General features: G+C 49.5%; 1 protein-coding gene across 1 annotated transcript; it reads right to left on the bottom strand.

Annotated features, from left to right (window-relative positions):
- Positions 1–698: 698 nt before the first annotated feature.
- LOC100282828 (ER lumen protein retaining receptor) lies at positions 699–25593 on the bottom strand. Its single transcript, NM_001155734.2, has 6 exons — positions 25363–25593; positions 2127–2392; positions 1701–1816; positions 1348–1421; positions 1138–1201; positions 699–1049 (listed from the first exon to the last, which is right to left on the bottom strand). Exons 1-6 carry the CDS (start codon positions 25451–25453, stop codon positions 1013–1015), a joined length of 648 nt encoding a protein of 215 aa, NP_001149206.2. The 5' UTR covers positions 25454–25593; the 3' UTR covers positions 699–1012.
- Between the last annotated feature and the right edge of the window lie 1919 nt (positions 25594–27512).

Raw genomic sequence — 27512 nt, 5'->3', positions numbered from 1 at the left:
ACCCGCTCTGGAAAAAAAAACCTAGCCCGACCCGCTCGGAAAAAAAAACCTAGCCCGACCCACAACAATTCATGGCCCCAGTATGAGCCATGATTTTTGACCCAAAACCCGATCCAACTCAAAAAAACCCGACCCAAAGTCAAAAAAACCTCAACCCGACACTAGGCAAGGGTCGGGTACAAGCCATACTAAATGGTCCATGACCCGACCCAAATACGACTCAATGTTTGAACAAGTCTAATATGCACTATAAGACAAATTAATATGCACTAGAATTTTATTTGAAATTTGCAAAATAAGATTGCATATCTTACTTTTGTGACAATGTGCATGATTTCAAATATTTTTTAGAAATCCTAGGTATGTTTTTCTAACAGGTTTTCACGAATTTAAGATGCGATTTGTAATGAATATTTTCTAGCATTAGCTAGCAAGATTTGATGGTGTTGGAAAATTCAGGTATACTTAAAGCAATGAGACATATAAAAATGAAATCTCCTAGTCTCCTCTGTTGGAACATAATAGTAGCAAGTATCAACCAACACAATCTTAAAAAATGCATCTTATATTCTTATATATATGCAAGACAATTACCAAACACTCAACATGCATTTATACTAGTTTCGATTGGACTACATATGTCCTAATATAATGGAGGCTTTAGTTTTCAGATGCTAGGCCAAGGATATCAAACAATTACCAATTATAGTCTGAGATTATATTGTATGAGAATCACTTGCCGAAAGGGTTACATCAGCACAAAATTCCCTAAGGACGATCACAATTCACAACCTTCTAGTGCTGATCTTACGCAGCTTATTGTAAAAAGTTACATGGTGAGCCTGACTTTCCTGTTCTTCCAACAATAGCAGAGAGATACAAGGCGATACAAGCCACGCAACTAAAATGCTTTTTTCATAACCCAGTTGGCGATAGCAATGATCATGCTGTGTATGGGGCCTGCCTATCTGATATATTACCCTACTATATCTTGGGGACAGGAGCAGCAACCTTAAGCTGGCAGCTCTAGCTTCACATTGTTCTTCCAGCTGTACCATTGTTTGGAGAACATTTTCAATGAGAGGGACATTTGTAACAAAAAAGATATCTAGGTTAGCCAAAGGAACCTAGAGTTACCTCATTATGTAATAAAAGAAGAAGTCAGCATACAACAGAGTTTGCACTATTCCTGCCATCCAACCTGGGTTAAGAAAAACACAAAGAAAATGGCTGCATGAATAACGGTTACACCTACCATAATGGGGAGTGCAAACATCTTTAATGAAATAATGTGCGGCTCCGAATCACATTCAAGGAATAAAAATGGATGGCACAAGGAATTCATACTTATCCAGTGGACAAAATGGGGCTCAGTGAAGTATCGGTAAATCCAGTTAAGGATATAAAGCACACGGTAGGCACTGCATCGTAACCAAGTGAATCAGCTTTAGTAATAGCGTATATAAACTAGAGACAAATTAAGGCTCTGTCCAAAAGGATAAGACTGATCCTAGCATGATACATCGAATATCAGAAGGCGGAATAAGAAAATTCATCCATGTTGTCTATTTCACTATATAGGCAATGCCGATCAAATATTGTTCATACAAAACTTTTGTTCAATGCATTGTTTCTAAGAAAATTACATTTGTTTTCGTTTTTTATGCATTTTTAGATACTGCCATATATAGATCTCTTACCCCAAGAAGAAGACATATTGGCCAGTCAGGTTGTCAATATTCCTTGTCCGCTGTAGCAACACAAGTTGTGGAAATATCGCGACAGCTTCCAAATAAATGGAGAATGCCCACATCACCTGCTCCGGAAAATGACAAAAGCGATCAGAACTGCACAATTTCAGACGTGAAATTCCCACAAGATTATTATATACTAATCAGGAGGGGCTTGCTCCTGGTTCCTTGAAAAAAAAGGAGAGAATCAACAAGATTGGATGGAAGCAGATTTCCATCACATCTAAAAACAATGGCTCCAATAAGGCAACAACCAAAGATCAAATGTCAGTACAAAATCTAGAAAGGTAATTGGGATGACAGACGGGAATAGCCACTATAATAGCGTAAGCAATTAGCCAGAAGTGTGGAAGATAGGAAGATAAAAACACTGACCTCTCTAAAAGTAAACTTCTCATTAATGAGGAGAGCCAGAAGAAGACAAGGCAACACTAAAACGTAATGGCGAAAGGTGTCATGATCCTTGTCATATGTCCTCCGCACAATCTTATGCCGCTTCATGTACCAAACTATCGAGAAAGAACTTGCCAAGAAGACCAGCTTCATGACAGTGTTATACAGAGACACAAAATGAACAAACAGGTCCAGGTACCGTGCTGCAAAAACAAGTGCATACAGCTCCTGTGTCTTCAGAGATATGCCTACAAGAAAGTGCCATGTGAATCAGAGACCCATCAAACCATATAACAATAGAAGCTTGCTAAACATTAACATGCTGTTAGGCAATAATTACTAGAATAACCGAATAAATATAACAAGTGGGTTAGGCATTATTTAAGCCATTAATAAATCTAACAAATGATCCTAATAAGGTTAAAACTCTGGTCACACGAGCATCGGCATTTTTTTTCTCGAATACGCAGGAGGGCTGCGTATCATTATATTAAAGTAGAGGGAAAAAGGCCTGACGCCTGGGACAAACAGAACACAACACAACACAAAAAAACACACCAGACTCACACAAAACAGACACACACACACAACACAGACGCATACCGGTACACGACACACCACCACCCCAGTCTTCCAAGAGGCTACAAGACTTTCCTTTCTCTAGCCAGGGTCAAAAAAGAAGCGCTTGTTCCTGGCTCCAGCAGAAAACCACAGTCTCATCTCATCTTTGAATCCGTCCTCTAAGGTAGAAAGGCAGGGTCGAACTCCATCAAAAACACACCTATTTCTTTGTTTCCAAATACTCCAAGCCCTAAGGATTACCATACTATTAAACCCCTTTCTTTTGCTTTTAGGAATCCTAGTTGAAGCCTTTCTCCACCATTCAGCAAAATCTGAATCTCTTCTCTTAGGACTCACAGAAGAGAGACCAATTGGAGTTAAAATATTGTGCCAAAATTGCCTTGTGAAGACGCAATTGGATAGGATATGATGCACAGTTTCGTCTTCTTGATCACATAGAACACAATTTTCAGGATGATCAAGCCCCCTTTTTTTAGTGTGTCGGCTGTCCAACATTTGTTGTTTATGGCCAGCCAAACAAAGACCTTGCACTTAGGGGCTGCCCAGCTCTTCCAAATTCTTTTCCAGGGCTCAAAGGATTCCGCTCCAATGAAAAAAGCTCTGTAGGCAGGTGTACAGACCATTGCTATTAAATAGCCACACATGTTGATCATTTGAATTTTGAAGCTAAAAAGTTTCAAGAGTACACCACAACCTATAACTATGAGGATTGAGGGCCAGAAAATGGATGAGTTTCTCTATTAAGTTTGATGGTTGTGTCACAATCCACAAATAGTTTCAGCCTAATAGTGTTATATACATATCACGTCACCTTCGGCGAGACGGATTTTCCATTCTCGACTACCTCTTAGCCACCCATTGCCTCTCTTCCAAAGTTGGATTTTCTCCATAATCCTGTTATCGTCGTATTTTAGCAGGGCCTAAGACGGGCCACAACACAGGATGGGCCGCGAAGAGCGGCCCAGAGGAGCGGAAGGATATGCCTCGCGCAGGGACATTCCAAGATAAGCATCCACAAATTGTGTGATGATAGGTTAGCTTAAGAATAGGAGGATAGAGTCCGACTGTTACACTAGGGTTAGAGAGAGTCCCTGGGACTATAAATATGTATATGTAGACACTTATGAAAGGGATCGTAAGTTCTCCACTAATTGCGACCGCAAGCTTTGGCGCATCGCCACCCCTGTTCTCAGGGTTCTCTACGGGTAAGTGCCACGCCGCCCTAATCGTGTCCTACGATCAGGGTGGTGCTATTCTTACTCATTCAGTTTTAGTGTTTTCTCGTACTAAAGCATTTTTATGGCGAGATGCACTAGTTATCGTAGAATCTAGAATTATGCGGCAGCGGAGTTGTTACGTATGCATGTTGCCTGCCGATTAAGAGCACTGTACCACCCCTTGTGCAAGGTTCTCGAGCGCGACGGCAGTGCCCCGTTTTGATCCCACTTGGTAGATCCGATCCATCACGGTTAGTCTTTGGTCTGTCAAAGATCTGTTCAATATCCATACGGCTAGGCCTTGCATGGTGGATGGACGTTCTGGTGACTGTTGGGCAGCTGGCGTTAGTTCGGAGTGGGGATTGTTCCGGGAGTCGGCTCAGGTCAGCTTTTAGGCCTCTGTTCCAGACGGCGTACGGGTGACGATCATTAGGCCCAGCCACGTGCAGGACGTTCCGGTCGTATGGTGAAGCTTTAACCGTAGTGGTTCGAAGCCTGCTCGGTGCGGATAAAGCGGGATTTCCAAAGGCCATCGACTCTTTGCACCACCAAGGCGTGAATCCGATGCGAGCCCAGGGAGAACGATCGCCTCTTTATGGCCTATATGACCTGGGGAGCCGAACACGGCTCGGACTGACATTTATGTGTGTTTTGTGCATGCAGAGAACCACTCGGAGCACCTCGACACCTTCCTGATCAGGTATAGGTTAGGTGGCACGCCAGGCAAACCTCGAAGCCCGGCCGTACGCCAGGATCTGGGTCGTTGACCGAGGGACCAGGGCCCACTAGTAGTGCTGGGAGCCTCACGGCTCCTCGTGTCGCCTGCCGTCTCTCGTCGGTGGGTTTCGGACGACGAGACATTATGGCACGCCCAGTGGGACCGACAATGTCAACATCTGCGAAATCAGCTGCTCAAGTGACAAACAATTAGGCGAACATGGCTAGACTAGGGCAAGACCGGCCCATCACATATGAAGAGCTGCCTCCAGAACACCAAGCGAAGTATGATCAGATCAAAGCTCTTTTTGAAGCCGACCTCATCGATTCTTTCGAGAGGACCCGCAGGCATGACATCCGGTGGAAGGGGTTCTCGCACGAAGGTGCTCTCAACGGGGTTGACCTCTCATTGCCCTTGGAAGAGCGCATCAGGGCCTTACGTCAAGAAGTCAACTATATGGTGGCTCACTCGCTCCATCGCCACTCTAAAAGCCTAATGAATACATTCGAATGTGTGGCCATTCGCATTGTGCAAGAGATCATGAAGCATCAGTATTCTCTGACAGGCCCAGTCCTGGGAAGCCACAAAGGGGAAATTCCTTTCCGGACCAAACCACCTCTGTCGTATTCAGTTGCTACCCAGAAGCACAGTCGGCCACTTCACCGGCGTATGTTGTGTACAAGACGGGTGGAGGTCCGGAAGATTGTCAGTTCTTCAATGAGCCACCTAACCACATTCCACACGAGTATTCATGCATGTATGTGCCGGACCGTGCCAGCACAGCACACCCAATACGGTCTGGCATAGCGGTAGTTGCTGGGGCGGACGCCGAGAAGCAGGCATGGTTGGACCAGTATGCTACCAGGCTGAATCATGAGAATTCAGTCCCAAGAATCGCTACTGTGGATCAGATCATCATAATTCTAAGAGAACAGTTTGGCATGATCCCGAGGCAAAGGGCAGTTAGCTACACCAAACCATACCCCAGTGAGTATGACTTGATCCCACTGCCACCAAAGTATCGGCTCCCTGAGTTTACCAAGTTCAGTGGATCGGAGGGAGCTAGCTCTATTGAGCATATAAGATGATACTTGACACAACTCGAGACAGTCTCGGTATCGGACCTGTTGCGGGTGAGATTCTTTTCACAGTCCCTCACAGGGCCGGCCTTCGCGTGGTATACCTCGCTAGGCGTGGACTCGATTAGGACGTGGAAGCAGCTGCAAGATCAGTTCCACACTTAGTATCATCCCGAAGCTGTTGAAGTCGGGATTGCCGATCTGGCATAGATCAGGCAGAAGCGCAGGGAGACTGTCATGGAGTTCGTCCAACGGTTCCGGGCAGTTAAGAACCGGTGCAACTCGTCCCGAATCATAGAAAAGGAGGCTGTCGAGCTAGCAACTCTCGGCCTTGCAAAGCCAATCAAGGATTGACTTTCCAGCTTGAATTCAGCTCCCTGGCTCACTTGGCACAGAGGCTGACGACGTATGAGCAATATTATCCAAAGTTGTATCAAGAAAAGTTACAGGACAAGTTCAAGCGCCACGTGGGTATGGTTGTTGCTGAAGAAGATGAGGGTAGTGCAGAAGAACAAGACGTTGCGATAGCAGAATGGGCTCAGGGGGCAAACCTCGTATCTTGCAAGTGGGTGAAGCAGCAAGGGCCTACAAAGGGTTCGATTATGATGTGAACAAGGCTGAGCAGGTATTTGACCTGTTACTCAAAGAAAAGCAATTGAAGCTGTCCGAAGGCCACAAGTTTCCCACAGCGCAGGAGCAACTGGGAAGACCATATTGCAAGTGCCATAACTCGTTCACGCACACAACCAATGATTGCAAAGAGCTTCGCCGACAGATCCAGTCGGCCATTGAGCAGGGTCGGCTAATCCTGGGGCAGTTCACCATGAAGGTCGACAGCCAACCGTTCCTAGTCGTCAATATGGTGGAATGTGATGGAATAAGTCATGTGGTCTTCGTGTGGAGGACAACATCTCTGTTTTGTGGTGTGGAGGACAGTCCGCACAACATCTCTGTTGACTGTTGTAGGACAGTAGCATCTAGAGGACAGGGACAACGCCTTTGTGCTGCAGTGTATAGTGTAGTATGTAGTGCAGCCCCTAGGGCTATAAATATGAGTCCTCAACCCTTCTAAGGGTATGGCATTTTAGTAGTGTGTGAGAAATAAAACGAAAATTGCCCAACTCGTAGTGTCATCCTCTCGATGAGAGTAAGAGTCCCATTATTTACAATTGGTATCAAAGCAGATTATCCTGCAGCCTAAACATCTCCTGCTCATCTCCTTCCCACGCCTCTCCATATACTCAGTCGGCAGCAAGAGCTCCAGTTGTTCCTTCCTCTCCTGCTCGGACGAGCAGCCTTTCGTCTGAGACAGCCTCTTCCACACGCAGCGACCCCTCACTAGCACACCATGTCCCTACGCTCGGTCACTTAGAGTGTGTGGCGCTAGCAGGAGGCCGAGGTCGCCGTGGCACAAGAACATGAGCGAGCAGCAGCGGTGGCTGCAGCGACAGCGGCGAGGGCAGCACGACTGGCGGCGGCGGAACTGGCAGCAGTGAGAGCGGAAGTAGAAGCAGTGGAGGTGGCAGATGCTGCCCGTGCGGCGCCGGTAGAGCTCGAGGCTCTGCGCGACAGTAGCGCCGGCAGCTCTGTTTCCGGCGACGGCAGCACCAACGACGAGCTTAGGCTAGCAAGGGAGGCAACGCAAGAGCAGGCGGCTAATGGGCAGCCGCGCACCCCCATGGGGGCGCGTGCGGCGGTAGCCTAGATAGGCGCAGACGCGCTGACGGCGCTCCGAGCAAGAACGCACGCGGCGGCAGCCTAGATGGGCGCGGATGCGCCAATGGTGCACCCGATGGCGGCGGCCGGGTCGACGGAGATCGCTGCCTCTACAGGCGGCGTGGCTCTCCCTCCCCGGATCGATACCATGGTCACCGTGGGGTCCAGGTCGTTGTTAGGGACATCGGTCCCAGGGGTGGGTGCCCTACCCTCACCAAGACCAACTATGTCGAGTGGGCCGCGGTGATGAGGGTACAGCTCCAGGTTCGCCGCATGTGGTTAGCAGTTCGGTACGTCGACGTCGACTACTACGAGGATCGTCGGGCGCTAGATGCCCTCATTGCTGCAGTCCCGCCCGAGATACAATTTTCACTTTCCCAGAAGCGGACTGCCAAGGAAGCTTGGTACGCCATCGCTGCGGCCCGCATCGGCAGCGACCGTGCCCGCAAGACCACACTGCAGGCACTTCGCAAGGAGTGGGAGAACCTGGCCTTTAAGCCAGGTGAGGATGTTGATGACTTTGCTCTTCGCCTTAACACTCTGTTCCAGAAGATGGTGCAGTTCGGTGACGACACCTACGATGAAGAGAGAGCCGTCGAGAAGCTCTTCCATTGCATCCCCGAGAAGTACAAGCAGATTGCTCGCTCAATCGAGTCTCTGCTAGACCTCTCCACGATGACGATCGAAGAAGCGATTGGTCGTCTCAAGGTTGTCGACGGCGACGAACCACAGGCCCTCTCTGGGCCTATCACCATCGGTGGGAAGCTACATCTCACTCGGGAGCAGTGGGAGGCCTGTCAGGGTGACAACAAGGGGGGTCCTCCTCGACATGGGGCCGCAAACGCGGCAAGCCACGCAAGGCGCGCGGAGGCGCCTAGGCCGGGGCTTGAGGACAAGCTGAGGGTGGTGCCCACGGAGGCGCCCAAGGTGGCGCCGTCGACAACAAGAAGCCGGCACGAGATGACGGCTGTCACAACTGTGGCAAGCTTGGCCACTGGTCCAGGGAATGTCGACAACCACGACGCGGCCAGGCCAACGTCGCACAGGCGGAGGCGGAGGAGGAAGCTCTGCTCCTAGCACACGCAAGCATTGAGCTGCCTCCAGCGACACCGGCCGCAGCGGCACCCCACCTTGATGAGTCGAAAGCATGCACTTTCCTCGTCGACGGCTCCAGCAATGACATGATCGAAGGATGGTGCCTCGACACCAGCGCCACTCATCACATTATCGGCCGACGGGAGTTCTTCACCGAGCTCGACTCTAGCGTCCGAGGCTCCGTCAAGTTTGGGGACGCCTCCGGCGTAGAGATCAAGGGCACCGGCTCAGTCGTATTTACTGCCACGTCTAGTGAGCACAGGCTTGGGACAACTGGATGAGAATGGTTCGCGTGTAGAGGCCGAACAAGGAGTCATGAGGATCTAGGACCCCTCTCGTCGCCTTCTTGCCAAGGTATGCAGGAGTCTAAATCGGCTTTACATCCTCAACGTGAAGGTGGCACAACCTTGCTGCTCGTCGAGACGATGGGGCATGGCAGTGGCACGAGCGCTTCAGGCATCTTAACTTCGAGGCCTTGAAGCGGCGCAGTGCCAAGGAGATGGTATGAGGCCTGTCGTGCCTTGACCATGTGGAGCAATTCTGCGATGTCTGCGTGTTGACAAAGCAGAGACGGCTCCCCTTTCCCCAGCAGTCGAGCTTCCGAGTCAAGGATAGGCTCGAGCTCATGCATGGGGACTTGTGTGGCCCGATGACACCAGCCACACCAGGAGGACGACGCTACTTCTTGCTGCTCATCGACGACCTCTCCCGCTACATGTGGGTGATGGTCCATGTCAGCAAGGGAGAGGCTGCGAACGCCATCAAACGTGTGCAGGTCACTGCGGAGGCGGAGTGTGGCCGCAAGCTGCGCGTGCTGCGCACCGACAACGGCGGTGAATTCATAGCAGCTGAGTTCGCGTCGTACTGCGCGGATGAGGGCGTTCAACGCCACTACTCTGTGCCGTACAGCCCGCAGCAGAACGACGTCGTCGAGCGGCGCAACCAGACGGTTGTGGGGATGGCTCGGGCTCTCCTCAAGCAGAGGGGAATGCCGGCTGTCTTCTGGGGAGAAGCGGTGGTGACAGCGGTCTACATCCTCAACCGCTCGCCCACCAAGGCACTCAACGGGATGACATCGTATGAGGCTTGGCATGGGCGCAAGCCGGCGGTCTCTCACCTACGGGTATTCGGCTGCCTCGCGTTCACCAAGGAGCTTGGCCACATCGGCAAGCTCGACGACAGGAGCACCCCAGGGGTGTTCATTGGCTACGCGAAGGGCTCGAAGGCCTACCGCATCCTTGATCCAAGAACACTGCGTGTGCGCACAGCGCGCGACGTAGTGTTTGACGAAGGGCGAGGATGGGCCTGGGACAAGGTGGTGGACGACGGCACGACTCCGACGTACAACGACTTCACCATCAACTCCGTCCACTTTGAGGGAGCCGGGGGAGTAGACGACCCTTCACCGAGTAGGCCTACCCCAGTCCCCAAGTCTCCACCGACTCCAGCGCCACGCTCTCCAGCTCCGGCTACAATGAGCTCTTCACCACCACGCAATCCAGCCATGACTCCGGCTCCAGCGAGCTCTCCATCACCACATACTCCAGCACCGACGGTACCCTCTCCGGGAACGTCCTCTCCGACGCTAGCTCGTGGAGCTCGTTGATCTCCCTCATGGACATCGCGCGATCACCCTTAAGTGGGTGTTCAAACTGAAGAGGGATGAAGCCAGCGCCATCGTCAAGCACAAGCCTCGCTTGGTGGCACGTAGTTTCTTACAGCAGGAGGGGATCGACTTCGACGATGCTTTTGCCCCGTGGCACGGATGGAATCCGTGCGACTCCTCCTTGCGCTGTCAACCCAGGAGGGCTGGCACGTTCATCACATCGATGTCAAGACGGCGTTTCTTAACAGCGACTTAAAGGAGGAGGTCTACGTACACCAGCCGCCAGGTTTTGCGATCCCTGGCAAGGAGGGCAAGGTGATGCGCCTGCGCAAGGCCCTCTACGGCTTGCGACAGGCACCGAGGGCGTGGAATGCCAAGCTGGATTCCACGCTCAAGAGGATGGGCTTCATGCCAAGCCCGCACGAGGCGGCCATCTATCGGCAGGGCAATAGAGAAAATGTCCTGCTGGTCCTGTCTACGTCGATGATTTGGTGATCACCAGCGCCAAGGATGCAGAGGTGGCGGCGTTTAAAGAAGAGATGAAGGTCACCTTCCAGATGAGCGACCTAGGACATCTCTCCTTCTACCTGGGGATTGAGGTGCACTAGAGTGACTCTAGGATCACACTTCGTCAGACCGCCTATGCCAAGTACATTGTTGAGTTGGTTGGGCTCACTACTTGCAACCCAGCTCTCACTCCGATGGAGGAGAGGCTGAAGCTGAGTCGTGATAGCACGACGGAGGAGGTGGACGCTACTCAATACCGGCGTATTGTGGGGAGCCTTCGCTACCTCGTCCACACACGACCGGATCTGGCATACTCCGTCGGCTACGTTAGTCTGTTCCAGCAGCGACCGACGACGGAGCACGAGTAGACTGTGAAGAGGATCGTCCGCTACGTTGCGGGGACTCTCGACCACGGTCTCTCCTACCCGAGGTGCCCTGAGGAGGCACACCTTGTTGGGTACAGCGACAACGACCACGACGGAGACATCGATACCAGCAAAAGCACAAGCAGGATCCTCTTCTTCCTTGGCAAGTGCCCCATCAGCTGGCAGTCGGTCAAGCAATAGGTGGCGGCCATGTCCAGCTGCGAGGCTAAGTACATAGTAGCCTTCACCGCTTCGACTGCTCGGTGATATCCTCGGGAGAGACACTGCAGCGGTGGAACTCAGGGTGGACAGCTAGTCTGCTCTGGCGTTGGCCAAGAACCTCGTGTTCCATGAACAGAGCAAGCACATCGGGGTGAGGTACCACTTTATCCGTGACTGGTTGGCAGAAGGGAGCATTAAGGCGTGGTACATCAACACCAAGGATCAGCTTGCGGACCTGCTCACCAAGCCCCTTGGGAGGATCAAGTTTCTTAAGCTTTGCTCCAGGTCCGGGATGGCCCAACTGTCCAACAAGACGATGCACAAGACTTAGGGGGAGAATTGTTGGAATAAGTCTCGTGGTCTTTACTGCAGTTCTTGACTGCTTTAAGGACAGCGAAGGACAGCAGCATCTGCTGTTGTTGTTGGTCTTTACTGCAGTTTTTGACTGCTTTAAGGACAACAGGTTGGGTAGAGGACAATAGTGCTTTGTTGCAGTTCTTTAGACTAGAAGACAGTGCATGGTCTTGTGAAGGACAGCATGTTGCAGGACAGCAGCATCTCCTTTAGTACCTAGAGGACAGTAGGAGCTTTTTGACTGTCCTCCTTTAGGATCTAGAGGACAGCAGGGACAGCAGCATTTCCAATACTGCAAAGTAGTGTGTAGTGCAGCGTGTTCACTGTGTAGTGGTGCACACACGACCGGATCTGGCATACTCCCGTCGGCTACGTTAGTCTGTTCATGCAGCGATCGACGACGGAGCACGAGTAGACTGTGAAGAGGATCGTCCGCTACGTTGCGGGGACTCTCGACCACGGTCTCTCCTACCCGAGGTGCCCTGAGGAGGCACACCTTGTTGGGTACAGCGACAACGACCACGACGGCGACATCGACACCAGCAAAAGCACAAGCAGGATCCTCTTCTTCCTCGGCAAGTGCCCCATCAGCTGGCAGTCGGTCAAGCAATAGGTGGTGGCCATGTCCAGCTGCGAGGCTGAGTACATAGAAGCCTCCACCGCTTCGACTGCTCGGTGATATCCTCGGGAGAGACACTGCAGCGGTGGAACTCAGGGTGGACAGCCAGTCTGCTTTGGCGTTGGCCAAGAACCTCGTGTTCCATGAACAGAGCAAGCACATCGGGGTGAGGTACCACTTTATCCGTGACTGGTTGGCAGAAGGGAGCATTAAGGCGTGGTACATCAACACCAAGGATCAGCTTGCGGACCTGCTCACCAAGCCCCTTGAGAGGATCAAGTTTCTTAAGCTTTGCTCCAGGTCCGGGATGGCCCAACTGTCCAACAAGACGATGCACAAGACTTAGGGGGAGAATTGTTGGAATAAGTCTCGTGGTCTTTACTACAGTTCTTGACTGCTTTAAGGACAGCGAAGGACAGCAGCATCTGCTGTTGTTGTTGGTCTTTACTGCAGTTTTTGACTGCTTTAAGGACAGCAGGTTGGGTAGAGGACAATAGTGCTTTGCTGCAGTTCTTTAGACTAGAAGACAGTGCATGGTCTTGTGAAGGACAGCATGCTGCAGGACAGCAGCATCTCCTTTAGTACCTAGAGGACAGTAGGAGCTTTTTGACTGCCCTCTTTTAGGATCTAGAGGACAGCAGGGACAGCAGCATTTCTAATACTGCAAAGTAGTGTGTAGTGCAGCGTGTTCACTGTGTAGTGTGTAGTGCAGTCCCTAGGGCTATAAATATGTGTCCCCGACCCTTAGATGGGTATGTCATTATGTAGTGTTTGAGAAAATAAACAGAAAATCGCCCCAACTTATAGTGTCATCCTCTCGATGAGAGTAAGAGTCTCGTTGCTTACAGACTATTTGGCAGAAGGGAGCATCAAGGCGCGCTACATCAATAACAAAGATCAACTTGCGGACCTGCTCACCAAGCCCCTTGGGAGAATCAAGAGAATCGGCTGATGTGAATATGGTGTTTGTACTCCCCAGAGTTTCATGCACCAAAACCTGAAGAATCATCTGTAGCGCAAATGGATCTCGGCCCGCAACCAGTCGTATTCGAGAAGCCGCCAGAAAAAGGGTACAAGCATCTGAAGGCATTGTATCTCAAAGGTTATATCAATGGTAAACCCCTCAACAGGATGATGGTGGACACCAGAGCAGTAGTGAACGTCATTTCATACGCTGTGTTGCGCCGTCTAGGGCGATCCACTGAAGACTTGATCAACACCAACATGACATTGAATGACTTCAATGACCAACCAACGGTGGCGAAGGGGGTGCTCAATGTGTAGTTAACAGTTGGGCATAAGACCATCCCCACATCATTCTTTGTTACCAACAGCCACATAGCGTACAGCGTCTTGCTAGGAAGAGATTGGATCCATGCCAACTGTTGCATTCCATCAAAAATGCATCAATGCCTGATCCAGTGGGACGGAGACAAGGTGGAAGTGGTCCCTGCGGATGATTCGTGGGAAATTTCACTCGCCGATATGAACGCGTGGGACGCAAACGAACAGGAGCCGATATCAAGAATCGACTTGGAAGGCTGCGACCGTGTAGAGGCATCAAAAAACGGGTTGAGGCTGGTCTTATCCACCGGCCTTAAAGAGTAGGAGCGACATGCGTGCCCGTAAAGGCCGATCCCAGTGATCGGCCCGAAAAAAATAAATTGTAAAAGTAAGATAGCAAATGATGTAAAGACCCGCTCTAGCAACCGGTCACGAACTCGATGTACGTATTTAAGTATTAATGAGAATAATGAGGCGGCTGATCCCTGCGATAGGCCCAAATTTTTTCAGTCCTATTCTTTGCCTGTATGTTCCGTCGATTTGCAGGCTGACGCTGGGATATGGGTTTACCTCAGCTGACGAGCTAGAAGAGGTCGATATCGAGCCCGGGGATAAGCCGCGGCGTACATTCATCAGCAAGAGGTTAGACCCGAGGTTACGAGAGCCGATGATGAGCTTGCTAAGGGAATATTCGGATTGCTTTGCTTGGGATTACACGGAAATGCCAGGGCTTGATAGAAGCATTGTTGAACATCGGCTCCGCTAAAGAAGGGGTTTCGGCCTTTTCAGCAACGAGCGCAGTTGATGAAAGACGAAGTATTGCACGAAGTCAAGAAAGAGGTAGAGAAGATGTTGGAGCAGAGTTCATCAGGCCATGCCGCTATGCTGAATGGATTTCCAGTATAGTGCCTGTTCAAAAGAAAGATGGTCGATGGCGGGTGTATGTGGATTTCAGGACCCTATGCCAATCGCGGAGGTTTTGATCAACGCAACTGTTGGCCACAAGATTCTAAGGTTCATGGATGGAAACGCCGGATACAACCAAATTTTCATGGACCCAGAAGACGTGCACAAGACTGCATTCAGGGTGCCCGGCTCGGTAGGATTGTTCGAGTACATGGCCATGACTTTTGGATTGAAGAATGTTGGAGCTACATATCAGCGTGCCATGAACTACATTTTCCACGACCTGATAGGGAAGCTGGTGGAGATTTACATCGACAATGTCGTGGTCAAATCTGCATCCACCGAGGGGCATATATATGACTCGCGCCAAGTTCTGGAACAAACCAGGAGGTTTGGGCGGCTGAAGATGAACCCGAAGAAATGTACCCTCGGGGTGACGGTCGGTCAGTTCCTCGGGTTTTTAGTGCATGAACGAGGGATAAAAATCAGCCTGAAAAGTCAAGAAGCCATCAGAACAATGGTACCGCCGACCACGAAGAAGGAACTACATCAATTCATCGACAAAATTAATTTCATCAGGAGGTTTATTTTGAACCTAACCGGACGGATTGAACAGTTTATGAGCCTGGTTAAAATCAAGAATGACGACGATTTCAATTGGGGGCGGGACCAACAGAAGGCATTTGAAGGGATTAAGGAGTACCTACCAAAACCGTCGGTGTTGGTCCCACCACGGCCAAGCGAGCCGTTTTATGTATACCTATCAGTGGGAGACACCTCCATTGCCTCAGTACTAGTACAAATACATGACAGCCAGGAGAGGGTCGTTTTCGACCTCAGCAGGAGGATGCTGGATACGGATGGAATGCAGTGAGTTGATGACACAATTCAAGTATATCAAGTTCCACTAGATCCGCAAGACTCAGAACACTGAAGCCAATGATCTAACACAAATGGCCTTAGGATACAAAGCATGCTCGGACGACGATGATTCCCAAGTGTGCTTGCTTGAGGCAGGAGATTGGAGAGCCGATATCATCAATTATTTGAAGGATTCGGCTCGGGGGGCACCCAGAAGGATATGTTACAAAGCCTCAAAGTATGTCTTGATAGGAGATGACATGCTCTACAGGACCATGGAAGGTTTACTACTCAAATGCCTGGGGCCGCCTGCAGCAAATCAGCTTTTACATGATGTTCATGAGGGGGCTTGCGGAACTCATCAATCAACTCACAAGATGAAATGGTTGATCAGGTGGTCGGGATACTACTGCCCTTCCATGTTGGAAGATTGCTTCAAATACTACAAAGGATGTCAGGCATGTCAAGGGTTTGGGAAAATACAGATGGTGTCGGCATCAGAATTGAACCCCATTGTGAAACCATAGCCATTTAGGGGTTGGGGGATGGACATGATAGGGAAAATCAACCCCTCGTACAGTAAAGGCCATCAGTGGATTTTAGCTATCACAGACTATTTCACAAAGTGGGTGGAGCTCGTCCCCATGAAGTCAGTAACGACAAAAGACGTGATCAGCTTCGTCAGGGAGCATGTCATTCACAGGTTTGGGGTGCCTCAGACCATAACAACCGATGGAGGATCGGTTTTTGTTTCAGAAGAATTCAGAAAGTTCACAGATAATATGGGAATCAAGCTGATAAGATCATCCCTGTACTATGCTCAAGCAAACGGCAAGTCAAGGCATGCAACCAAAGCCTTATCAAGTTAATCAAGAGAAAGGTTGACGAGCATCCCAGGTGTTGGCACAAAGTACTATCAGAAGCATTGTGGGCCTACCGGATCTCTTGTCACGGATCCACTAGGACTTCGCCCTATCATTTGGTATACGGGTAGGAGATTGTGCTGCCGTGGGAAATTGCAGCCGGCTCAAGATGTGTGGAATTCCAGAATGACCTGACGGCTGAAGAGTACGCTGCTCTGATGAACGATAATGTCGAGGATCTCACGGAACTAGGGCTTTGGTCGTTGGAAAAGATTAGAGACAACAAAGCTAAGGTGGCCCGGGCGTACAACAAAAAGGTCAGGCCGAAAGAAAATCAGGCCGGAGATCTGGTATGGGAACCAGTGCTGCCACTCGGAACAAAAGATGCGGCATACGACAAATGGTCTCCGAACTGGCATGGACCCTACAAAGTCGATCAGGTCCTACCTAGGAACGCATACATACTCGAAGAATTAAACGGGACTAAGTTCCCGGTGGCGGTTAACGGCCAACACTTGAAGAAGTATTTCCCAAGCATATGGGACGATGAACAGTGAGAGGCCAACAGGCCGACGATGTGAGTCAGAAATTCATAAAATAGTCTGCTAGCAACGACTCGATGGGCTGCCACGACAGTTCAACGGAGGAAATCATCAACAGCGCGGATGGCTTCGACACGAACACGGTCAACCTCAGCAATGACGGTATCGTCGTCCCTGTCCTCACCTGCCACTATCTGCCGACTCAATGTACTCAGATCGGCGAACTTCAGTCTCAGCCGAGTGGTCAGGGCTTCAGCCTCCTGTTGTGAGTTAGCTATTGAAACTTTCTTATCCTAAATGAGCTAACCGGTGACTCGGACGCATTTCTCAAGGTCCTCCAATTTCCTTTTCCAAGAGCTTGAGCTTGGCAACATTAGCAAAAGTGTCAGACTTGACATCCAAAATTGCTTTCTGCTCGTTGAGCAACATGCACCGTCAGGCAATATCAGCCTTCAGAGGAGCCTGAGAACGCCAAGACTTGATCCTCCGGCAAGCCGCTTCCACCTTCGCACGAAAAAAGGAAGGTGTCCAGCTGGCCAAAGTCTGATATGGAGCGTCTCTGGAAGTTGAGGCTTGATTCCTCAAAGATGCACTTTACTTCTTCGGAATCTTGGACTAGTGCGTCAATGGGAGCTGAGAGTAAGGCTCTGATACGTTGGAGCTAGCCAAGGACAGTAGTCGACCCTGACGGTTAATCAGCAGTATTGAGGATGGGTGAACCCACCAGGGCAGGATCAAATGATAATAACTCTGAAAGGTCAAAGCCCTGAAGAAACAAAGGCAGAAGACGACGTCAGGATGAAGGAAGGGTACAGATGAATTAAAAGAACGTTGCATACCCGTCCCGAGGCAAGGGTCAACATCTAACATGGGGTTGACCGGCTCATGAAGATCCTGAAGAACGACCAGAGTACCAACGGTCTCGGTCAGGACATCAATGGTGCCCAAGGGTGAGCAGCCTCGGGGCACTTGCTCCTCTCCGCTAGATGCTTCGACGACAGCGGCCTAAAGAGTGAATGAAGCATGACCAATAGTAATGCGTGAACATCAAAAATAAGATGCAAGCAGTTAAACGTACCCGAGAAGTGGTCAAGGCTTCACGAACTGAAGATGATGATCGTGCCTCTCTAAGTGTTCTCTTGGCAACCACTCTCCTTACTTTTGTTTGGGCCCGGGGGGCAGCAGTTTCTAATGCCGACTTCTCTTTGCAATCGGTTGTGGAGAATCAGGCCGGTGCTGCAGTATAAGGATGCGTTTGGTTGCGGGACAGCTGGGGACAGGCAAGACAGGGACATCCCCTGGCGTTCTCTCTCATCCCTCCAATTTTGAGGGACAACTGGAACAACACTGGGATAGTCCTGTTCCAACCCCTAGCCCTAAACCAAACAAGCTTATTTAAGGGATCGTCCTATCTCATCCCGTTCTGTCATTACAACCAAATGCACCCTAAGTTTCTTCATGGGAGGAGCATTCTTGCGGAAGAAGGCCATGGGGGTAACCTCAAGGAGCCGGAGGGGATGCCATCATCGTATAAAGGCTCTTGTTCTTCCCGTTGCTGCAAAGAAGAGCAAGTGGAGTCAACAATGAAGGATACAGATCATGAGAGGATCAGGAGCAATACCTCCCCGTCAAGGACCTCGTATTCGGTATCAATCTGCTGCAGCGGTGGCCCCAAAGCCCTCTGGAAGGCATGGGACTTCCCCATCCCCCACCATGAGCTGAATCCGTCAGTTGAGAAGGTGAAGCACAAGTCGGCTAGGATGAGGATCTTCAGGTCGTCAAACAGTGAGTAGCACCATTGAACAGTAATGGAGTCGGGGAGATCAGCTCTGCATTCTGTAAGTTGGTGAAGGTGAAAGTGAGGAGGAACTAGTCCGAGGCCAAATTGCTGGGCAACTGTCACGGGCTGGTAAGATTCATAACCAGGCTTGATGATCCTGTTAGAAGTACTCATGCCAACTGGGAGGAAACCAGGTTGGGTCATGAGTGAGTATAGGTGTTGAGTGTCACTGTAATCGGTAGAACTATCCACAACCTAAAAGAGGTCGGGTTCTCAAACTCAATAGAGTCAGAGTAAGGAAAGAAAAGAGGGTTGTCCAGACCCTAGAAGAAAAGTTTGAACCAGCCAGATGCATCCCTAGGATTCAGTTTGCTGCCAGGAAGACTGTATAAAGCCTGACCATAACTGGTACACCTGATTTGCCTACCAGATTCATCGGGGAAGGAATTGCTGGCCAGGACTGGGAAGTTGGGGATACACCGTTGAAAATACAAATGAGCCCACAGCTGAATGAACCACCATGGGCCATCAGTCCTAAGTTTCTTGCCACTGAGAAGGTTCGAGATGGTCAAGTGTAGGAATCGGTAAACCTCTCCCAAGAACAGTTTTCCAAGACCAACAGGGCTACCTCCGGCTAGTCGATGAGCCAGGGAAATATAATTCTTAGTGGGAGCAAGGGAAGGGCCACAGAACATAAAGCGCTCAAGCCAAAGATTAAGAAAAGTTGTATGCTCTTTTTTAGTTACTAGACCTTGTTTTGGCATGCTAGGACATGTAAGCTCCCTTGGATGAGAGTTTGAAACGAACTTCAAGCATGCTGAAGGCTAAAGGGCTAGCAAACTCGATATCTAGACCGGTGATCATTACTACATCCATAAGGGTAGGAGTCATGGGCCCATGACCGAAAAGGAAGCAGTTTATAGCATCAGACCAGAAGTAGCCAATGGTTTTAAGAAGGTTTTCATCCTTCTCAAGAGGGGATAGCGACAGAGAGAGCGCATCGGCTATGCCAGTGGCTTGCCATTGAGATTGATAGGTCTGAGCCACTCTTCTGAGCCATCCTTCTCAAGAACTATCATGTTTGTATACCTACCGGCGACGGAGGGGGGAGAAGCCGATGTGCTGCCGTCGGCTCTCAAAATCCAAAAAGGGCACACACACGAACGGAGATTAGCTAAGCAAATAGTAATTAAATAGGTTAAAAGTACGATTGTTCTTTACACGATCGATTTATCGGCCAGGACGGACGAACACCACCAAAAGAACCATTGTTCCAGAAATGCTACTACTACCGAAGGGAAATCCTACTAACTACACGACCTTGTGGCGATTCGGGGGAGGAGACACATCGGCTTCGGGATCATCGCCGCTGCCGCCGGTATCATCGCTCTCCTCGTCGTCGACGTCGCCGCTGGAGCTGTTGGTGTCGCTAGACCCGTGGCCGACATTGTCATCGTTGTCGTCGTCGTCGTCGGAGAAGCGAACGTGGAGGGGTGGTTCTTACTCCTCCTCAAAAGACATGCCGCCCTCCTCACTCTCCGACGACTCATCGGCTCCATCCCAGGGAAAAGGTCATCCTCGATGTCCTCCCAGTCCTCGCCAAGGAGGAGCTCGAGGTCCTCGCCATCGGTGAGGGAGAGGTCATCCTCAGACTCCACCGCGAAGTCCCACTCCTCTGCATCCCAATGCGGAGGAGCCTCCTCATAAGCAGCAATGCGGTCCCACACTGGAGTTGGCTCCCGATCGGTGTCATGCTCGAAGTAAGGAAATGAGGAGGAAGAGGAAGAGGTAGGTGCCATTGCGGGCGAAAGTAGCACGATGTGTTGCGAAGCAAGGATCGTGGAGGAAGAAAGAACGGAGGACCCTAGTCATCGGAACAAGGCTAAGGGGCCGATTCCATTGCAATCGGCTACCAGGAGCATGGCCACTGCACGTGGGCCAGGGCGCCTACCAGGCCTACATGTCAGTCCCCGAGACCGAAATGGGAAGAATTTTACCCCAAAGGAAAGGCTGGGGAAGGGTAAGAGACGGCACAGTGCCAGTTTCCAAGGACGCGAACAGACACGTCTTGTCACGTTAAAAAACGCGGCACACGACCGAACAAGAGAAGGAACACGGGACGACCAAAAATAAAACGGGAAGAAAATGGTGGTTTTGAAATGATCATTGCCAAGACCAGGGGGCATGTGTTATCGCCATATTTTAGCAGGGCCTGAGATGGACCACAACACAGGATGGGTCACGAAGAGTGGCCCAGAGGAGCGGAAGGATATTAGAGTCCGACTGTTACACTAGGGTTAGAGAGAGTCCCTGGGACTATAAATATGTATCTGTAGACACTTATGAAAGGGATCGTAATTTCTCCACTAATTGCGACCGCAAGCTTTGGCGCATTGCCACCCCTATTCTGAGGGTTCTATACGGGTAGGTGCCACGCCGCCCTGATTGTGTCCTACGATCAGGGCGGTGCTGTTATTACTCATTCAATTTAGTGTTTTCTCGTACTGAAGCGTTTTTTATGGCGAGATGCACTAGTTATCGTAGAATTATGCGTCGGCGGAGTTGTTACGTATGCATGTTTCCTGCAGATTACGAGCATTGTACCACCCCTTGCGCAAGGTGCTCGAGCGCGACGGCAGTGCCCTGTTTTGATCCCACTTGGTAGATCCGATCTATCACAGTTAGTCTTTGGTCTGTCAAAGATCTGTTCAATATCCATACAGTTAGGCCTTGCATGGTGGATGGACGTTCCGATGACGTGTGGGGCAGTTGGCATTGGTTCGGAGTGGGGATTGTTCCGGGAGTCGGCTCAGGCCGGCTTTTAGGCCTCTGTTCCGGACGACGTTCGGGTGTCTGCCACGATCATTAAGGCCAGCCATGTGTAGGACGTTCCGGTCGTATGGTGAAGCTTTAACCGTAGTGGTTCGAAGCCTGCTCGGTGCGGATAAAGCGGGATTTCTAGAGGCCATCGGCTCTTCGCGCCACCAAGGCACGAAACCGATGCAATCCTAGGGAGAACGATCGGCTCTTTATGGCCGATATGACCTGGGGAGCCGAACACGGCTCGGACTGACATTTACGTGTGTTTGTGCATGCAGAGAACCACTCGAAGCACCTCGACACCTTCCTGATCAGGTATAGGTCAGGTGGCACGCCAGGCGAACCTCGAAGCCCGATCGTACGCCAGGATCTAGGCCATTGACCGAGGGACCAGGGCCCACCAGCAGTCCTAGGAGCCTCACGGCTCCTCGTGTCACCTGTCGTCTCTCGCTGGTGGGTTTCGGGCGGCGACAGATCCTGACTCCGTGGCGCATTATGGTCAGCCACCGTTTGTTTTTCCACATGCAGGTTCTCTTACATTGGTTCGGCTGGTGGCTTGATGCCTCTTGTGGCTCCTGCGCCTATGCCTGTTCCTCATCGCTACGCCCAACCTATGCATGCCTATCAACGTATTGCTTGGGTGGGTACACCGCCCTGCTCTCGCCCCGAACCAGCAGTGTGTCACCCCATCCCATTCTTCATCGCAACCCTCGCCACATCCATTCAATGGTGACTTGCCAGTCTGTTGGGGTACTTCACCCTGTTGATCGCCTCATCCTCTCCACGAACGCCTCACCATCAGCCTCTCTTGTGCAGTCTTCTGTCCATAGCGCCCTTGCCGATCCCCATTGGCATTGTGTTATGGAGGAAGAGTACCAAGCCCTCGTTGCCAATCACACCTAGGAGCTAGTGCCTCGACCCCTAGGCGGCAACGTGGTGACTGACAAGTGGGTCTAGACCCATAAGCGAAAGGCAGATGGCTCTCTAGATCGGTACAAGACCCACCGGGTTCTTCGGTGGTATACACGCCTTGGTGTTGACTACGATGATACGTTCTGTCTCGTCGTGAAGTCTGCTACCGTCCGTACCATGCTCATTTTGGCATTGTCCCATTCTTGGTCGGTTCATCAACTGGATGTCAATATAGCTTTTGTTCATGGGACTATCATTGAGACTGTCTACTATAGTAAGCCTACTAGCTTTGTTGATCCTGCTCACCCCGATATGGTATGCAAGCTCAACAAGTCCATCTATGGCTTGAAGCAAGCACCTCGCGTCTGGTACTGCTGCTTCGCCACATACCTGCTCTCTCCTGGTTTTGTTGAGGCCACGTCGGACATATCTCTATTCATCTACCGGTGGTAGCGATATCGTGTACCCACTCTTCTATGTTGATGACATCGTGCTCACTACCTCTTCGGTTCTACTGTACCGAGTCATCACCGCTCTTCAGCATGAGTCTGTCATGAAGGATTTGGGCCCCCTTCACTTTTTGGGGATTGCCATTGAGACTCGCTCTGGGGCCTCTTCCTCCAGTAATGGTAGTACGCCCTAGACATCCTCAAGTGTGTTGATGCTGGACTGCAAGCCCTATGTGACCCCGGTCGAGATGCAAGCCAAGCACTCTTGCGATGGCGCTCCTGTCATTGACCCCACCGCCTATCGGAGCCTTACTAATGCTCTTCAGTACCTCACCTTCACCAGGCCTAACATCGCATATGTCGTTCACTAGGTTTGCCTTTATGTGCATGATCTTCGTGAGCCGTACTTGGGTGCGGTCAAGCGGATCCTTCGGTATCTTCGGGGCACTGTCGACTACGGCCTCCACCTTCGATGTTCCTCCACTCATGAGTTGATTGTCTACACCAACGCCGACTAGGTCGGGTGCTTAGACACCCATCGATCGACCTTCGGTTATGCGATGTTTCTTGGAGCCAACCTGATCTCTTGGTCTTCCATGCAACAGTCTATGGTCTCACGCTCCAGTGCTAAGATTGAGTATCAGGCTATTGCTAATGGGGTGGCTGAGGCGAGCTGGCTACACCAGCTTCTCTAAGAGCTTCACATCTCCCTCGCTAAGAGTACCCTAGTATACTACGACAATGTAAGCGCCATCTAACTCTTTGTCAACCCCATCTACCATCAGTGCACGAAGCATGTCGACATTGACCTCCACTTTGTCCGTGAGCGTGTTGTTGTCGGGACATCCATGTCCATCACGTCTCAATGAGCTCGCAGTTTGCCAACATCTTCACCAAGGGTCTTCCCTCCTCGCTGTTCCCGGAGTTTCGCTTCAGTCTCAACATTTGTCACGGCTAGAGTTTCGACTGTGGCGGTTGGATTATGATGTGTTTGTTGTAGTAATGGGCCTTGGCCCAGCACATTCATTTCCCTCTCTAAGAGCATCAAAAGTGACTTATCTCAGTGCCCCAAATTAAATTATAGGGCTCAAGCTAAAAAAATGCTACAAAAGTGCCCTAATTTACAAAATATTGGCGAAAATATAGGTCACCTCCTGAAGTGCCACAAATATACTGCACCTTATTAGGTTGCCCCATATCTAGATCTAAACAAACCGACGCTTCACAAAACTTTCCTTTCCAAACGAACGGAGTAGATTATCGGATTTTGATTAATCACTTGATTTGGGGCTTTACTGTAGGAGCTTCATTTTTTTTGTTGGTGCCCTAAATTCTATAAAATATATCTATTTTAAAATTTTAGGGCACTTTTATAGGGCATATTGTTGGAGATGCTCTCATATATATACAACAACCCACCATGTTTTAGGGACAGGATTTCTAGCCTCTCAAGAAAAAAAGTAATTTCCAAGTGTTTGGCAAGAAGACTAAAGTGTTATTTGAACAATATCGGGTATTTGTATCACCCTTAGCACAAATATGATCAATGTATGCATCACCATCACCCTTTACCCTTAGATGCTAAATAGCCAATGAGTTCAACATCGTCACTATTTAGAGCTTTGGCATATTTGACACATAAAAATGTCCCAACATAAAAATTGTCTAGCAAAAAGTAGAAAAAGATGGCACAAACCCTGACTAGGCCGGGTTGACAACATCGGCTAGGTTGGCCATAGAAGCTAGCTAGGCCAAACTTCCTATTGTCATGTGATACCGGCTATAGTAGCCGGCCCACGTGCCTGACCTAGCTGACTTTAATCATTGACTACCGCGACTTTTGCTAGATTCTGAATCGATTAACTTCTATATTGGTTTTTGACATTGAAAACATATAAAACATGTTTTAGAATTGTTTTTTTACTGGGATAAGACGACCCCTCTCTATATATACCAGAGCTTAGTAACAGGGAACTGGGAACTTGGCACGTTCCTCTTTCCGGGAACGTGGGAACAAGCTCGTTCCCGTAGTGTTAAAACTTAGTTTTAGTAGCGTACCATGTACCATGTTCCCGTTTCTCGATGCCATCGATCCGGAAACCTGGTTACTAAGTACCAGAGGAATACAGCTGATTAAGGTACCCAACATCTAATCGATTAAAAATACATCTATTATCTCTTTTATCTGTTTTCCTCTATATTTTGTTGTTCGTTATGCCTCCCGGTGAGATTTGGCGGCGTTTTAGATGGCACTGCCGATTCCAGGACAACCTCAACAAGTCAACATATTCCTCCTTGATGGGTCTTCTCAGGAGCAATGTTATCTGCTTATTCACCGACAAAAATAAATAAAAAGTTTGTAGTCAATAGAAGAAAATTATATGTACTTTGCCAACCATTGTTGCAGGGTATACGGATGAGCCTCCTCAAATTCGAGAAGAGCAGCCGCAAGGTCCCTCATTACATTTGCTCGTTTCTACACAATAAATTCCTAGCGGCCGTTCACAATGCGGAAAGAAGGGATCAGCGGGAGGCACGCAGTGCCAACGCCGCATTGCGTACAACACTACAGCTACCTGCTCCCCTCGAGATCGAGATCTCCGGTGCGGTCCCAGAAGAACCAGTCGTTAAAATACGGAGAAATGGCAGCGCAATTAGTTTCGGTTCCTAGAATCCTAGCCCTGATCCCAGTGGGGCGGAGAGGGGAAGAGAAGGGCGTACCTGCGCAGGACTTGATGGTATGGATCTTGAGGAGCAGCACTACCACGCTGAGGAGGTGGGTCATGTCCCCCGCCAGCCGGAACACGTTCATCTCCGATCCCCCTCCTTCACCTTCCCTCCGCCTCCAATATTTTTCACGAACAAAAGATCCTCCTCTCTTCTCTTTCTCTCGCGCGCGCCGGGGTCTCGTCGGCGAGTGGCTGTGTTCCCTGCCCTCTCGCGTCGGCGTCGTGGTCGCGGTAGCTGAGACGGAACGAATCCGAGACGGGATTGAAAAGAAGGTCGGGACGACGTCGATGACTACTGGGGCCCGGGTGTCCCCCACGATGTCAGTTAATGCAAAAGAGCGTGGCCGGCCGGACACGGCCGTGGGCAAAGGAGGGAAGTACGTGGCGAGGCTGAGGTGGCAGCGCGCCATTGGAAGTGACGGGCCCGATTTATTTTGCATTTCAGCTTTTTTAAAAATTCACATTTAGATCTCTGTGATAAGTATTCTCGTTTTTTAATCCTGTCATGACGTCGAGGTAACACTGCTCAGCGTCATAGCTCATGACACCAAAATATTGACTCTAGTGTGTGTAAACCGAGCTGACAATAACGTGGCTGAGCTCCCATCACGGCCATTGCCGGACCTCCAGACGTGTGTCGCTTCCGAGTTTCAACTCGGCCTCTCGAACAGCTGCTTCTATTGGACATGGCCACCCTCTCCAATAAATTTCCGACACTAGGTAACAAATTTGATTGCTATTTAACTGCCAATGTAGCATACAACAACCTTCCTTGTTTGTTGTCTTTTTTACAACACTAATAATTTAATATTGCATGCATATTCTTTTTATATATCTAAATCAAAAATAGAGAGCCTATATCAGTGAGTTTATTCGCATGTTTAGTTTTCTTGATAATTCCTAAATTGGTTTCTAGCAAATTTACGAGGTTATTAAGTGATTTACTATAACATTATCTTAAACATCGCTACGAGTTATAGGCGATGATTAGCAAAAAAATATTAACATAAACTAAGATGACTATAAAATATGTTATCATATGTGGGACCGAATACTCTATATTTTGTAGCCTGTGTGTAGTGTGCTGAATGCTGAGTCGTGGCGTCCAACAAGTGCGGTTTTATTGTCGAGGCATCCATGTGTGTCATTACCAAAGGCCTATATTGGGGCCTTCGTCTTACGAAGGTCCTCAAAAACACGACTAACATGTTTTCCAAGTGTAATATATTGTTACAGGAACCTTCGGTTTTGAGATAAAGATGCGCACGGTATGAAAGGAGCGGTCTGGAAGAAGGATGAATCAGTTCCGAAGCTATGGATGGAGAAGCTTCGGATTAGCGCAAAGACAGTGATGGAGAATGAAATCGACCTAAATGGGAAAAGACTGTTTAGTCCTCGACAGATTACTCCTTAGTCAATAGTAAATGTCAAGGACTTGGATGTAATTTTACCCAGGTTGCGTCTTATGTGCCTATAAATAGATGAACAGTAACACAGTACTGTTCATGCTGACTTGTAATCACTTACACGTCACTCTTGGATTCTTATCTTCTGTCAAGCCGAAGGTATAAATGTAATTCAATATTATTAATGTTTATTCACGATTATATATTGAGAAGATAGATAATTTAATATTTGACATTATCATTCATGTCCTTTATATGTCCCATATATTTCTGCTTTTTATTATTACATGTTGAGATGATGAAGGTTTGTTATTCATGACCTTCGTGTGAAGATCATTATATCCTAAGGGAGATAATCCTTCGAAGGACGAAAGTTTTTAACAATTAACATTTGTGTTGCCTTGTTCTTAGCTCGTAACATTTGAGAACAAGTGACCAACAACCTACTTAGTATCTAGCTAGCTAGTATTATTCTCTAAAATAAAATAGCTAACAAGCTGAAACCATGCAAGTACCTACTATTCGAGATGACGATATATACACCACTTGTATTCTTTATTTTATAGGGCCATCCTTCGACGCGTTAAGTGAGCTCGCCGGCCGTTCAAGGGCTACGTGCGCGCGGACTAGTGATACCCGTCCCGTGGACAGCGGACGTGGCCAAGAGCCTAGGCATCGTGTGGCTCTTCGTTCACGAGCTATCGTGCTTCTTCTCGCTCTGTGAACTTTGGCCCTG

This window comes from Zea mays, chromosome 2 (genome assembly GCF_902167145.1).
Source record: "Zea mays cultivar B73 chromosome 2, Zm-B73-REFERENCE-NAM-5.0, whole genome shotgun sequence".
In the NCBI taxonomy this organism is placed as follows: Eukaryota; Viridiplantae; Streptophyta; class Magnoliopsida; order Poales; family Poaceae; genus Zea; species Zea mays.
The sequence above is the reverse complement of the archived record's forward strand: the minus strand, read 5'-3'. Positions and strand labels throughout refer to the sequence as shown.

Bases quoted from the DNA above. Each gene is read 5' to 3' on its own strand.
- LOC100282828 (NM_001155734.2), bottom strand. From the start codon at position 25,453: ATGAACGTGTTCCGGCTGGCGGGGGACATGACCCACCTCCTCAGCGTG. The intron at 1,422-1,700 runs GTAAGAGATCTA...GTTACGATGCAG, and splicing joins CAATATGTCTTCTTCTTGGG to TGCCTACCGTGTGCTTTATA. The intron at 1,050-1,137 runs GTAACTCTAGGT...ACAATGGTACAG, and splicing joins TTCTTTTATTACATAATGAG to CTGGAAGAACAATGTGAAGC.